Source organism: Anopheles coluzzii, chromosome 2, assembly GCF_943734685.1.
Source record: "Anopheles coluzzii chromosome 2, AcolN3, whole genome shotgun sequence".
Taxonomy (NCBI): Eukaryota; Metazoa; Arthropoda; class Insecta; order Diptera; family Culicidae; genus Anopheles; species Anopheles coluzzii.
Genome location: NC_064670.1, coordinates 79,209,646 through 79,224,299, shown reverse-complemented (window position 1 = coordinate 79,224,299; position 14,654 = coordinate 79,209,646). Strand labels below are relative to the sequence as shown.

At 41.4% G+C, this 14,654-nt stretch overlaps 1 protein-coding gene across 1 annotated transcript; it reads right to left on the bottom strand.

The window, feature by feature from the left end:
- Nucleotides 1–5,919: 5,919 nt before the first annotated feature.
- On the bottom strand, nucleotides 5,920–7,607 carry LOC125908388 (putative nuclease HARBI1). The gene is made up of 3 exons (XM_049611112.1): nucleotides 7,512–7,607; nucleotides 7,379–7,456; nucleotides 5,920–6,306 (listed from the first exon to the last, which is right to left on the bottom strand). Exons 1-3 carry the CDS (start codon nucleotides 7,605–7,607, stop codon nucleotides 5,920–5,922), a joined length of 561 nt encoding a protein of 186 aa, XP_049467069.1.
- Nucleotides 7,608–14,654: the final 7,047 nt, after the last annotated feature.

Below are 14,654 nucleotides of genomic sequence, written 5' to 3'. Positions count from 1 at the left end.
CGTGCCAACCGTTCTAAGAATTTTTCGTTGACAATTGCGTGTGCTCGCGATGGGGCACAGCGGCACATGTGCACAGAAAGAAAGGAACAGGGCGGGGGGGGGGGAGAAGGGGGGCGAGGGAGAAGAATGCAAAAGCACACGGGGCAAAATGAGATCCGCAAACCACACACACTCACACAACCACTCACGCGTCACGCTGGGACACTCACGATGCTTGAAATAAAATGTTAACAAGCATCGATTTCAAGCATGCATGTCGCGCGACATTTTGCCAAGCGGGCATACAACTCAATTCCTCGAACGCCGTCGAATTTGTCCAGCAGTGTTCGATACGTGTGCTGTTGGTGTGGAAATCGTATCTATACGACTGAATTCATCGAACGCGTTCGAACTGGTGTTCGATCTGTGTTCTGTTGGTGTGTAAATCGTACCTACACAACTGAATTCATCGAACGCGTTCGATCTGATCCGTTAGTGTTCGATCTGTGTTCTGTTGGTGTATAAATCGTACCTACACAACTGAATTCATCGAACGCGTTCGAACTGGTGTTCGATCTGTGTTCTGTTGGTGTATAAATCGTACCTACACAACTGAATTCAATCGAACGCGTTCGAACTGGTGTTCGATCTGTGTTCTGTTGGTGTATAAATCGTACCTACACAACTGAATTCAATCGAACGCGTTCGAACTGGTGTTCGATCTGTGTTCTGTTGTTATGGAAATTATACCTATACAATTCAATAGATCGAGCCCGTTCAAACGGATTAGTCATTGTTCGCGAATGAACTGAACTGAATTGATTGCGCTCATCATGTTGATCCATATTTAAGTAGTTTTTTTAAATAGAATCCTTAAGTGTGTATAAGGCATGGGGTACAATATATGCAGGAGACATTTTTGCTCGTATTAGTTTTTTATATGCTAGTTTTTGGTCGGTTTTGCGATGGATTGTGTTGACCAGACAGCCGAGTGTTGAATGTTTTTAAATGATTGGTTTCAACCGCAGAATGAGTACTTCTTTGGCTACAGTATGCGTCTATGGTGGGTAAATGAAAAAGATAACGAGCGTTCTTTGTGAATAAAAACCTCATGAAACAAAGAACGAAAGAATCGTCGTTCGCGTTCGGTTCTTTTTGGTGAGCGAACTAGTTCGTTCGCGTTCGGTGAAAAGAATCGTTTTGCCCATGCCTAACCCAAACCCAAAACCACGCAGAGCAACTTGCTGCTAAAATGAAATACACAGAACGCTGCGCTTAACTATCACCGAAAACCCGTTACACAACACAAGCATACAACACACCCAAACAAAAATTTAAAGGCCCTGAAACACAATATCAATACACCGGCTCGAAGCCGGTTAAATTAGCAGGAAAAATTGACTAACATCAAGCAAGCAACAGTGCTCCAGTGGGTCGAGGCTTCATTCGAGAAACGATTCCATCGATATCGATGTGTGCGCTTTTTAATTTGGCTTGGATGAAACGTGCCTGTGCTTGTCTGGGGGCCCCTTTACTTGTTTTGCAGATGTGTGCCGAAAACAGACAGCTGTTTTCACGCGAAAAATGGTATTCACATCTCAAGCCTGAGATCGTGGAGCGTGCCTGCTTTTAACGCAAAACCTTAAATTTTCACGCGGGGCCCTACTCAACTTTTGTGGTCAACTGACAAATAGGGGAAATCGGGAAGGGAAAGTAATATGTCCAAAAAGGATCTGGGCCATGTTAATATTAAAATGATGTTTTCTCACTGTTTTCTCACTGGGAGAAGCTGGATTGGGATTTGAAGTGTTATCAGTGTATTGATGGTTTATTTTATTTCGGAGCCTAATCCCTTGCTACGGCGGACGGTTCATACGCGATTAGAAGCCACGACGGGCATGCAAATGTGCGGAATGATGGCAGTGCCGCGGGCCCACTCCTATCCAGTGTGCAACTTGCATACTGCCACACTGTCTCCTGCCCGGTGCATACGCAGCAGGCAGGGGGAAGGATGCACCTCCACAGTAAAAAAAAAACACCGTCATGAACCAGCGGTGGATCTAACGGTAGGCGGACTAGGCGGTCACCGAAGATCTCTAGTCTGTAGTATGCCGTATGTCTACAATTGGACAGAGTATTAGCGATAAGGGTCCCCCGGAAAGATGGTCGTTGGGGCTCCGTGGCACCTCCCCTCCCCCCATGGCGACTACAATTTTAGGGCCTGTGACCGATGATCGTAGGGGTCCCATGGGTACCCCCCCTCCTTCCCCCCAATCTGCCGGCAATTTAAGTATACTGTTCCATCTCCCAACGGCTGTGTGCCAGTACCCCCTCCTCCCGATCATCAGCTACCATTTACAGGGGCCTCAATTCGTCTTTCCGCCTTTTATGAACACCTTCTTTTCTTTGACCGATGAATCATAACATTCCGGAAGAAAACACATTTGGCAACAGTTGTGCACACACGCACGCTCATACCCTTGCTCAGACGCCGCAGCATATCTGTGTAATCTACAGCATACGAAAGCAAAAGATTAAGGTAACAAAATTATGCTTAATGCTTAACACGTTCAGCACGATGACATGCCCCAGGGACTGCTAGTGAACTTCCCAGTATGCCGGTTTCACAATCAGCTTGCGTTCTAGATGCTGGTGGAAAGGAAAGTTGATGAAAATCAGCGCCAGGCTGACCGTGTAAATGCGAATTAAGGTTCTGCGCGTTTCACAGCAAACCCTCCAGCTTGAGCTAGCGTTTCCTTGGTCATTTTTACATTGCAGCAATTGAACTTATTGCGCTTTTTTGGTTTGATTTGTGAAAAAGGGAAAAAGCACAGACGACGGCTGACAGCGATTGGCCGTCTGACGCACCAACACATCCAAACCTTCGACAGCGCGCTCAGGCGAGGGGTATGAGGCGGAGCCAGGGACGGGTAGCTCGACGAGCTGCCCGACAAATTTGCCGTTGGAGAGAAAAGGAAGGCATTATAAAATTCTCAGAACTCCATGATTTCTTCCGTCGCTTTGCGCAGCGGGAGCTGACAGGCTGAAATTTCAGCCTACGAATATCAAACGGAAAGGGACCCAGAAGCAGAAAACATTTGCCTTTTTAACATGTGCAATATTTTTACCTTAGTTGGAAGCGCAGAACGCTGCGATACATGCCCACATCTCAAAACAATATCATTTCATCATCGTTGGCCCAAAGCGTTGGATCAAATGCATTGAACGTTAAGCGAGCGGTATGTATACAACTTTTGTGCATGTTAAAAAGAATCATGTAAACCTCGAATTTTACTGATTTGAACTTAACTTTGAACTTATAAAAGGCACAAAATCGCAAGGCAGAAGAATTAACAGAATGCTGAAGGTGTTGTCAGTACAACGATCCGTAAACGAATAATCTATATTTTTGACATTCGGATTATCGCACAGTTGTCGCGGTGATGGTCATATTCCGATCCGGCACTATGGTCTAATTAGGGGTCAAATCTCCAGGGTACTACAATCAGAAAATTAAAGTTTTAAATGGTTTTAATATAATTTTAGCAATGGAAAACACAAAAAAAAACAGTCCGGAACTGTGCAAAACAGGTACTTATTTATAAAAGTAGCTAGATATCTCACTATACTGTATTTACATATTCGGTCCAACAGCCACACGTTTATTATTTTTGTATAAGTGATATGTATACATTTATATATTTTTTAAGGATATCGAGCAAAGCCGTGCCGTGATAGAGGCAGTAAGTAAGCGTCCATCCTTATGGAATAAAAAGTTGGACAGCTATAACAATCGAAACGTCCAAAATGATGGGTGGACGGCTATAGGTAGTGAGGTAGGGCTTCCAAATGCTGAAGCTAAAGCAGTGTGGAAAAACCTCCTCAACTCCTATAGGACGTACAGGAGTAAAGTGAAAAAGTAAAAGCATAGTGGGGCAGGTAAATTGATGATAAATTAAGGATTGAAATGTATATTATTTATATTATTTATATTTTGTTTTTCTTTTAGGCGCATCGGAGGTGTACGTGCCAAGATGGTTTGCCTATGAAGCCATGGCGTTCGTCGAGGACACGATGGAGGATGCTAACCATCAGGATACCGTATGTATAATATATGGTTGGTTTAAGTATATGTATGTTTAATTTAGTATTAATGTTTATTGGTTAATGTTAAATGTTTAATATTAACTTTAAATAATTGCTTTTAATACTTTAAAATTAGATTTTTTATAAGATTATAAACTATAACAATATTGAGGTGATCCCGCGGCATTTCCGCGTAGGACGTTTACGCCAAGTAGAAGAAGAAGCCGGTCTCGTAGTTCAGTCGTCAACTCGTACGACATAAACAACATGCCCGTCATGGGTTCAATCCCCAAATAGACCGTGCCGCCATACGTACGATCGACTATCCTGCTATGGGGGGGATTCAATCAGTCACTGAAAGCCAAGCCTGCAAGTGGGTACAGGCAGGCCTTGACCGACAACGGTTGTTAAGCCAAAGAAGAAGAAAGAAGAAGAAGAAGAAACTTTGAATTAATTTAGCACCTAATTAATGTGAAACAGTTGAGCAATGATTATAGCAGTTAAAGCTTTTCCGAATAGCTGATAGAGAGCTTAATTGAAATGATGAACGTATAAAGGATCAGGTTTCGTACGGCCAGAGCCTTCTATATGCAAAATGAATATCCTGGTATGGATAAATCAAAGAAGATTAAATAATCGAGTCCAATAGAGGTAGATCGGAACTAACAGAGGTCTAATATACTAATAATTTACTAATTTTAATTTATAGTTTATCATTTATTCGTTTTAAATACAGTGAGGTGGTGGAAAGAGCACATGCTCTAGTTTAGGCTATGACATAAAATAAACTTTGATAACTCCTGTACGCAAGAACGTTACTGATGACTCAAATTATAGGTTACATATATAAAACAAGTTAAACGAAAACCACATATCATATAATTATCCAGGTTTTTAAATTGTCAGGGATGAATATAATAATAAACCATTGCCACGACAATCGTACTATATAGTTCGTATAACAAAAATCAATATATATGTATTGCTAAAACATAACTTGCTCAAAGATAATATCACAAACGTTATATGCGGGACGACGCGCATCTAAAGGGTCGATGCCATAGCAACACGAAGCTGTTCTGGTTCAAACGCGTAAGTGAATGGTAAATGGAATCAAATCCGAAAAATGGGTGCAGCGAGTTTGGCTAGAACTACCCTGCCACTACTACATACCATTTGTAGTAATGCAACGAGCAATTAAAGTTATCTAAGGCCGCTAATATACGACGTGCGTTTTCGCGCCCGCGGAAAAGCGTACAACAATCCAGCCATAGAAATGAAATGTCATTCGAACGCGCTACCGCGATAACGCAGAGATGCTCATGCTGTATTTGTGGCCTAACATGCAGCGCAACAGAAATACTGGTGAGAAACAGTGACACGCGGAGTGGAGACCTAATCGCCGTTGATTCTTGAATACTGTAAGTTGTCCTACATAATCACTAAAAGCGAGTAGTAGTTTTGAAACAAACCATTTTAAAAGAACTCAAGTTTTTTCGATATTTATCCCCTTCAGATAGAAAACGCAACATGATCAGTATCTGATGAAGAAGGGAAACAAAGAAAAACAAATTCATTTCTTTCCAAGACCAAATGGGGATTATTATCTGTTTTGTTTCTTGTTTTATTATCTTAAACGATTGTTGTTCACGAAGTCCTTGGCCATGTGAATACGTATATCTCTCAGTGTATTAGAAGGCCGGGATGAAAAATACTCTAAAGGAGCCAACGTGTCATTACTCCTCCAATCACCTGCCACAAGCCTCCCGTCAACAACTCTATCAAATGCCGTTGCAGGAGCATACAAAGTTCTTGACGATCTTTTGCAGAGAAAATTATGCAAATAAATTGTAGTTAGTACAACTTCAGTAGCTTTTTCTGATTGAAATTGAATTGGGGTTTGGTATATCCAGAACCGAGCACACGCAATGGCTTCGGCTCCGGAATATTCAACTGTTTGTTCTCGAATTTTTGATATAATCGAGTGTTTTTAAAAATTCCACCGTCAGAAATGCCTCCTTTGCCTCCAGCATCAGAACACAGGAAATTGTAGTTAGCATCAACTACAACCATTAACACAATGCTATTAAAACCCTTGTAATTAAAATATTCAGAGCCGCCGTGATTGGGTTTTCGAATACGGACATGTTTGCCGTCGATGGCACCAATTGCATGTGGAAAGTTCCAGCGTCGTTCAAATTGCTCAGAAATATCGAGCCATTCATGTCGCGAACACGGCGTCTGTAATTAAAAAGGAAGAAAACTTGTCTTAAATATCATCAAATAATCAATATATTCTTTTCATATTGTAGTGGTATTGTAATATTCATAGGTGAAAAGTTATGTTTTTCTAACAGAACTATTCAATCCTTTTTTTCGATTTTTTTCAGATAACTGTTCCACAGCCTCCAGCCCCACTTCCAGCCCCACTTCCAGCCCCACTTCCAGCCCCACTTCCAACCTCACTCCCATCCCCACTACAATTTCAATCTTCCCCGGAAGATGATTATTTCCTGGTCGGAATGGATGATGTTGAAATCATCCATTTCGATCATGAATATGAGCCTTCCATCCCTGTCCCTGGTCCCTCCTCATCACTCCCTGGTCCCTCCTCATCACTCCCTGGTCCCTTCTCATCACTTCCTGGTCCCTCCTCATCGCTCCCTGGTCCCTCCTCATCACTCCCTGGTCCCTCCTCATTACTCCCTGGTCCCTCCTCATCACTCCCTGGTCCCTCAAATTCCACTCCGGTTAACCCAAGGAAAAGAAAACGGGATAATGAGCTGGACGAGGTCCTCATAGGAAGCGTCAACCGGCTGATGGAGGAGACTCTTGCTGCCGCAAACAGCAGAGAGAATACGTTCGGCCGTATGGTGGCTGATTTTTTGCGGAGGTTTACCCCTCAGGAGCAGGATCGGGTAACCTCCAAAATTTTGCGACTCCTGCTTGAAGAAGAAGAATCGGTGATGGCTGCTCGGGCCAGTGAAGAAATGTAGGAGAAATAAATTTGTGAATTTTGGTATAAAACGAATTTCAATCAATGTTATATAATCCCGGGATAACGGACTGGCAAACGAAGGGCGCGAGACTGTGAGAGGTTTCGGACAGTCCTGAGGCAGGCCAAGACCGCAAAGCGGTTGTAGCGCCGGATAAGTAAGTAAGTAAGTTAAAATTTTAAATATATCATCAACTACAAAAACATGAATAAAATGTAGTAATATTAATGAGTTAACTATTAAGCAATACGCCAAAGCCGTCCCTCCTGAATAAAAAAAAAGAGTTAAGTAAACAATCATAATACTCCTGCTCTTACCTTAACATAGTCACGTAGAGCCTCTCGAATGCATTTACACACTTCCATTACTATTTGGGCAATGCATGGACGAGACACCTGTAATAAGGATCATTTAATATTTCTTGCTCTAGCAATGCTGAACTTCACTTACACGAAACATATACTGCAGGCCTGTAAACGTTTCGCCGGTTGCCATATAACGCAACGCGATTAATACCCTTTCCTGGGTAGTAATCGCTTCCCGCATGTTTGTATCCATGCGCTCGATCATAGGACGAACAAGCCCCACCAAAAAGTCGAAATATTGCCTATTCATGCGAAGGAATTTCAGCAGCATCGCACCTGTACGTTCGGCAGATACGTTCAGAAGCCTCTAACACTTTTTCAACTGCAGAGAGCCACGATTTGTTCATTAGTAGTGAGTCCATTTTATTATATTAAACTTTCTTCGACGTTTTTATAAAATATCAACACAACACACAATGGCATCTACATCAACAATCCGCCGGTAACAACGATTTGACAGCAAGTTTACGCATCAGCGCTATTGATCGACCAAAAACGCCGTCACACGAAGCGTAAACTTTTTGACAGATGTTTTGATCAAATTCCAAATTTACGCCAAAGTTTACGCTTCGTGTGACGTCCGTATTACGCACGAGTTGGGTAAAGCGAAAATCCGTTACAAGAGATGCCGCACGCAAACTACATGCACATACGACACTAAAAGGCTCAGAAACCGATCTTAACACAACGGTTCGTAGCCGGAGAAATTAGCAAGAAAAAATGGCTGACACCAAGCACGCTCTTTTTATCTGTTGAGGCTTCATTCATGAATCGATTCCGTTGTCGATGTGTGCGCTCTTTAATTTGGCCTGTGTCTATGTTATCTCGCAAAAACTAAGAACTCGTGCCCCGGCTAACCTTTGAGGCCCCAGTCAAAATTGTGGACTGGACGAAGTCCTGGTGGAAAGGCAAGCTGTTGAAGGGTTTGGGTCAAATTTGGAAGGGTCAACGGAAAGGAAATATCGATATGAATGATTGCGTAAAATTTGAACTAATTAAGCAGACGACAGCGGTCGGCAAAGTCCGGCCCGCCACAATATGCAGTCAGGCCCGAGAAAATATTTGCGCGATTTTGAAAGATAGGATATATAGATAGATCTTATTCATTAAAAATTAACTGAACATACTTTAATATGACAATTCATATCGTTGAACTCTTCCAAATTTGATCACCATAACATGGATTGTCGGACCAATCAATGTGGTCAAATTTGAGGAGAAATTAGAAAATAGAAAGAATAATTCCATAAAAACCTGACTGTTGATTTTACGAGAACAATGACTACACACTATTGCTTTTTAAGGATGCAACGATTTTCTAGGAGCTTTATTTTAAAGAAATGCGCTATCAATTTGTCTGACCTGGCCTTACTTGTCCGTGGCCTCATAATAGTACTGAACTGATTGTACGCTTGTCTCGATAACTTTTCAGCTGTTAAGGTTTTTGTACCATCTTCAGATATATCCTGAAAACAATTAGCAACATGGAAGGAAGGGTACATTAAGAAGCGATATTGTGATTTTGCTTAATTGTTTGGAACTTTTTATGACTTTTGCACAGTATGCTGCAGACTCTTAATTGAAGAATCTTTACAATCAATTTTAGTTATTTAATAAATTGAATTTGAAACTTGCTTGGATGATATAATACTTTAAGAAAAACAACAATATAACCAATCGCATTGTTTAATATCATAAACCAGTTATTTCGTGTATTAACTGTAATAATATAATAATGTATGTGTAAAAAAATGCATTCTCCTGGCCCTCAACGCTCGATCATCTAGAAAGCAGCTGATCTAAGGCAGTGGTCTCCAACCTATGGTCCGCGGATCACTTGAGACAAACATACTGCAATACAGGGTGTTACGAGTAACCGTGCCGACAAACCGCGTGTCCTTTATTATGGCATGCGGAATGTCTTCTTCTTCTTCTTTGGCTCAACAACCGATGTCGGTCAAGGCCTGCCTGTACCCACTTGTGGGCTTGGCTTTCAGTGACTAATTGATTCCCCCCATAGCAGGATAGTCAGTCCTACGTATGGTGGCGCGGTCTATTTGGGGATTGAACCCATGACGGGCATGTTGTTAAGTCGTACGAGTTGGAGATAGGTTTAGACGTTTAGATAGGGTGACAAGATCGATCTTCGAATTTCGAACATTTCAGAAAGGGCAACGTTCGCTGCGTAACGCGATGGCGCAACGGCCATCGTGGGGAAAAAAGGGATAAATACACCGTGCGCAGAACAAACGGTCTCTTTAAAAGTTAGCGAACGATAGACCGCGTTTTTTAAAACTACCGAAATCTAAGCTTGTCTTTTTATAATCGGTTGATCCGTTTTTAAATAAAATAAAAATTTGTAGGTTAGTGAAACGGTCGCTATATTTTGTTCGCAGCCGTCGAGGAGCCGACGGAGTTGCACTTGCAACACAGGGTATTTCCAGTTTCTTTCGAATGAAAATATTGTTTTTCCCACGTGCAAGAAGTTATCGCTCTGACCGATTGAAAATGAAGTGGCCGTAATTCGAAGCAAGACGGTACTTCAGTATTCATTTTAAAGGTAAACACTAACTTAAAAGCAAAATATTGTTTTCATGTTATGCTCACGGTGACGATTTTAAATCATATCGTCCGTACTATGAAACACGAGCTAGGAAAGAAAATATCGTTTAGAACCATCGTTCTTGTCAATAAAAGACAAACGTAACTAGCTTAGCGAAAACGATAACTTTCCGACCTTTTACTTCTTTTGAGTATAGATAAAACCAACTCCGATCATGGCAGGTCAGATTTGTTCGGATTGTCCTAAAGGTTTTTATGATCGCCTAGACGATCAAGTGTCGAAAGTCCGCTTCGAAACAGTATCCACAATACCCAAAATTTGAACATACCCAAAGCCTTTAACATACAAAGCCTTTCTGATATTACTGATTGTTTAGTCATTGATATCGATTAAAAATTGGCAAAAAAAATATTGAAATTGAGGTTTTTATTGATGCGCAGGGTGGCAGTCCATTCTGCTCATGTTCATCTCTGGTTTTTATAAAGTTTAATACAGATGTGAACTGTATTTTGTCGAAACAAGTTTGTTGATTTGGTATGCACTCACGGCTACCACGAAATTTCAGCAAAGTGGTGTGAAGATTTTTCTCAACCAAAACGTAAATCCCGCAAGCCGAATACGCACCTAAAATTTTATCAGGGTGCCTGTAAGCGGTTACCAAATCAAATTTTTGTTCATCACGAGCAAGCGGGCATCGCATTATGTTTTCTTTTGAGGCTCAGGCATGTCGTTTTGACAGAATAAATAGCTGCATTTTAAGTAATTAGTTCTACTGATATTCAGTGAAACGACAAAACCATGTATTACTCAATAGCTTTCAGTAAAAAATGTAACTGCAGCAAACTTAGAAAATTTGCAGTGTATTATTCGTACACCATTTCATCAACCATCATAAAAATTAGAGAAAGTACACAACAGATTAAAAAAATTTAAATCATAAAATGAAAATGGGAAAACAAAAAGAGTAGAAATAGGATGAGGAAGATTCTTGGATTCAGATAAGAATTTAGAAACATTAGAATTAGTAGCTTAGGGATATGAAATTAAGGAAAACATAAATTGTAGGATAGCCTAGTTGTAGGATAGTCTAGGTAGAGAAAGCTTATTCATAAAAAAAAATAGTTTAGGTAGGAGTAGGATAGATAAGGGTCATAGGTTAGATTAGGATTTAGATACATGATACGGGTTTGAATTTAAGGAAATTATTACTTAGTTGCAGGATAGAGCCAAGATATAGTTAGTTTAGATTTCAATGATAGCTTTAAGCATATAACCACAAATATTCACACGGTATATCCATACAAGCGTATCGATGGAAGCAGCATTAAACAGACACAGGCACAAACGAGATATCGAGTTGAAAAAAAGCGTAGCACACAGCACTAGCACACGAAACAAACGCTATACGGGTTGAGCTGGTGAGGTTGAGCTAAGACGATTGAATGATGAGTTGAATGATAACTTTGCTCCCCCAGTTCTAGAAGGCAGCTTATAGTCAGAACTATGCACCAAAAATATAAAAAGCCAATGAATTATTAAGTCACACGTATGTTACGTTGTTAGCAAGTGAACGCAGCAGCAAAAAGAGCGATGAAAACGACAGCCCAGCACAAGGAGCGTTCTGACGGAAGTCCCTTCTGACGGCCCAGATCTATCATAAAACACATATAGATCACGAGATAACGATAAGAAATTGATTGCAAAACAAATCGTACTATATAGTTTTCTTGCAAAATAATTTTCGTTAAAAAAAGTAGAAGGACATGTAGCGACCTTGGCCGCTACGATTCGCGTAACGTGTAAATGCGACTGGAGTGCTAATAATGAAGTGAGAGAGATCGGCGCAGATCGATTGGAGAGAGAGATCGTTGAACGGCGCAGAGAGATCGGAGAATCGAGACGGAAGCGATGGCGGAGAGAAGCGGCACTTCGGTGACGGCTTGCATGTAGTTCGAGTGTGTTCAGAGCGGTTAAATGGTAACCGGAAAATTAAATTAAATAAATAAAGTTAGTTATAATCATAACATATTAATGTATAGTTGCTTCACTGTGTTGCGCTATGTGACAACAACAGTGTACTCCCTGTAATCGGAGAACTCTTTAATTCAAAAATCGCTCTTATTACACAGTCCCATCGGCTCTCAAATAAATAAGGGATAACTGTAAAAGATTGTGAATTGCTCCACAAAATAGTTAATCATACAATGTATTTTACGGAATAACACTGGTTTTATTATGGTAAACTGCAAGACCTTAGTTCAATTTATGTTTAACCCTTTGACAGTCCCACAATTTTGAGAAAATGCTCAAATCTCGCAATCCCAAACTCAATCCCAACAAGAGTCCCAATCCCAATCCCAATCGCAATCGCGATCCCAATCCCAATCAGCATAAAAGCAGAATCCGAATCCGAATCTGAATCAAATTCCAATCGCAATCCCAATCCGAATCGCAATCCCAATCCAAATCGCAATACCAATCCCAATTCCAATCCGAATCGCAATCCCTATACCTATTCCAATCCGAATCGCAATCTCAATCCCAATCAAATTCCCAATCGAATCGCTAACAAATCCTGATCACAATCGAATCGCTATGGAATCTTTAAAGGATTCAAATCCTAAAAACGAAAAACGATTTGATCGAATCTTTCTAGAGATTGAATCTTTGAATCTTCCGAATCCTGAATCTCCCAACACTTCTGCAAAGCCGTATCGGAGTATCTATACCTAGACCATACAATGTCGGTGAACCAAAAATGAAGCAACGAGAGTATCTCACTGTAGTTCCGAGCCGTCATCAAATATTCTGTAAGTTCTACCGAGTTGGTCAAGGGAGGATATGATGCCGATACAGGTGCCTCGGTTTAAAGCTGTTCAGCCGGTCTCTGCTGAGACAGGACAACTTGGTACGTCACGGCAGAATATGAGGCCGATAAAGATGTCATTTTCCCCAGCTATCTGAATAGCATGCCAAAACAAACCCATAAGATGTGATCGACAGTCGCTACAGTTCGGTACAGTATCGGACAGAATGATAGGACCCTAGTGTTTTCAACGCAGCATGCACCCGTTGGGACAGGTTTATGTGTGGTTTGTGTGTTTGTGTTTGTGTGTGTGTGCATGTGTGTATATGTGTGTGTGTGTGTACATGTGTGTGTGTGTATATGAATGTTTGAATTTGTATTGGTGTGTGTGTTTGTTTCACAAGTATGTCGTTTTGGATAGATTTATTAGTAGTTTTTTTGTGTTTTGGGTTGGGTTTTTGATGTAATAAGCAGGACCTCCGCCCTCGCGATCAGTGTGTTTTTGATATATTATTAATTTTACGGTCTTCTTTTGCCGTGGTCTTCGGAGGACGTCCGGTTGACTTGCGCTTTTCGGTTGTCCAAGCACGTTTCGGTTGTGCGAAGCGCGTTTGCCACAAAACTGCGCGATCGTTCCATCACGAACTCGATCGTTTTGCGCTTAATGCCAGCAGGCGCCATTCGCTTTATGATATGGCGCTGATAATCGGTGCAATGTTTACCTCGTCCCATTGTTACTAACATTGCTTGCTTGGATCGTCAAGCACGCGCTGGTTAAAAACTTGGACACGGCTGATCCCGTGCTCTGCCTGCGTTCTACTTCCATACGCGATGAATTACATCGTTGTTGAGCAGCGAAAACATCGCATGGATAAAAACTATCAACGAGTACGCGAGTAAGCGTCTTCCCTTCAAAATCGAGAACAGAATACTGCCGCGCTCATGAAACAAAACGCCCATTGAAAAGAATAACTGCGCACCAGCTCAATGCACGCACCAAGTTTTCCATGCGCACACAACGTTCAACGCAGAGATGCACGCAGGCCTTTCAATGGCGTGCACTGGAGAAACACCTGTGAGGGAATGCTGAGTTAATTGCTATTGTGCGCGTGTCCATTTTGCATCGCTGCACATGCACATTCATCAATCAGCACACCGGCGTTTTCGTCCGAGGAACAAGCGCTGCTGTCGATGCAAACTTAAGCTTTTATCCAAGTGCAAACGCACGCTGTTTCACATGATAACACACATTATCAGAATACTTTCAACGCAATATGACATAATGGCAAGCTACGTTTTTCAGACACAAACCCGCGCACTCGCAAATACACATAAAAAAACACACTCTCTTTCTACTACACTCACACTCACACACACACACACACACACACACACACACACACACACACACACACACACACACACACACACACACACACACACACACACACACACACACACACACACACACACATACACACACACAAACACAAGTAACGTGGGAAAACAAGTGCTCGGTGCGTTAAAAAAACCAGGGTCCTATCCTAATGTCCGATACTGTATCAACACTGACTGAATCAAAGCAAGTTAGCTCAATCTCATCCTTGGAAAAAAATGATCGATTGCATCAATATGTAGAACAAATCATTGTTCCTCCCAGACAGAGCCAAAACGAAATATTGCAATTCAATCCTCTGCAAAGCAAGCCAGAATTAGATGCTTTCGACATACAGCTTGCATGTGATGGTGCTTTTAAAGACAATGTATTCAAGTTTATTTTGTAAAAGTAAATGACACGAGACCAAATTACATAATGCATCGGGCAATTGATGTTATTTTTTCGCGGAGCTTATTTGCCG

What these genes read in the sequence shown, in the direction of transcription:
- LOC125908388 (XM_049611112.1), bottom strand. Translation starts at nt 7,607, where the DNA reads ATGCGGGAAGCGATTACTACCCAGGAAAGGGTATTAATCGCGTTGCGT. An exon ending in GCCTGCAGTATATGTTTCGT is followed by an intron (nt 7,457 to 7,511) that starts GTAAGTGAAGTT and finishes TCCTTATTACAG; the next exon opens with GTGTCTCGTCCATGCATTGC. An exon ending in CTCTACGTGACTATGTTAAG is followed by an intron (nt 6,307 to 7,378) that starts GTAAGAGCAGGA and finishes TTTTAATTACAG; the next exon opens with ACGCCGTGTTCGCGACATGA.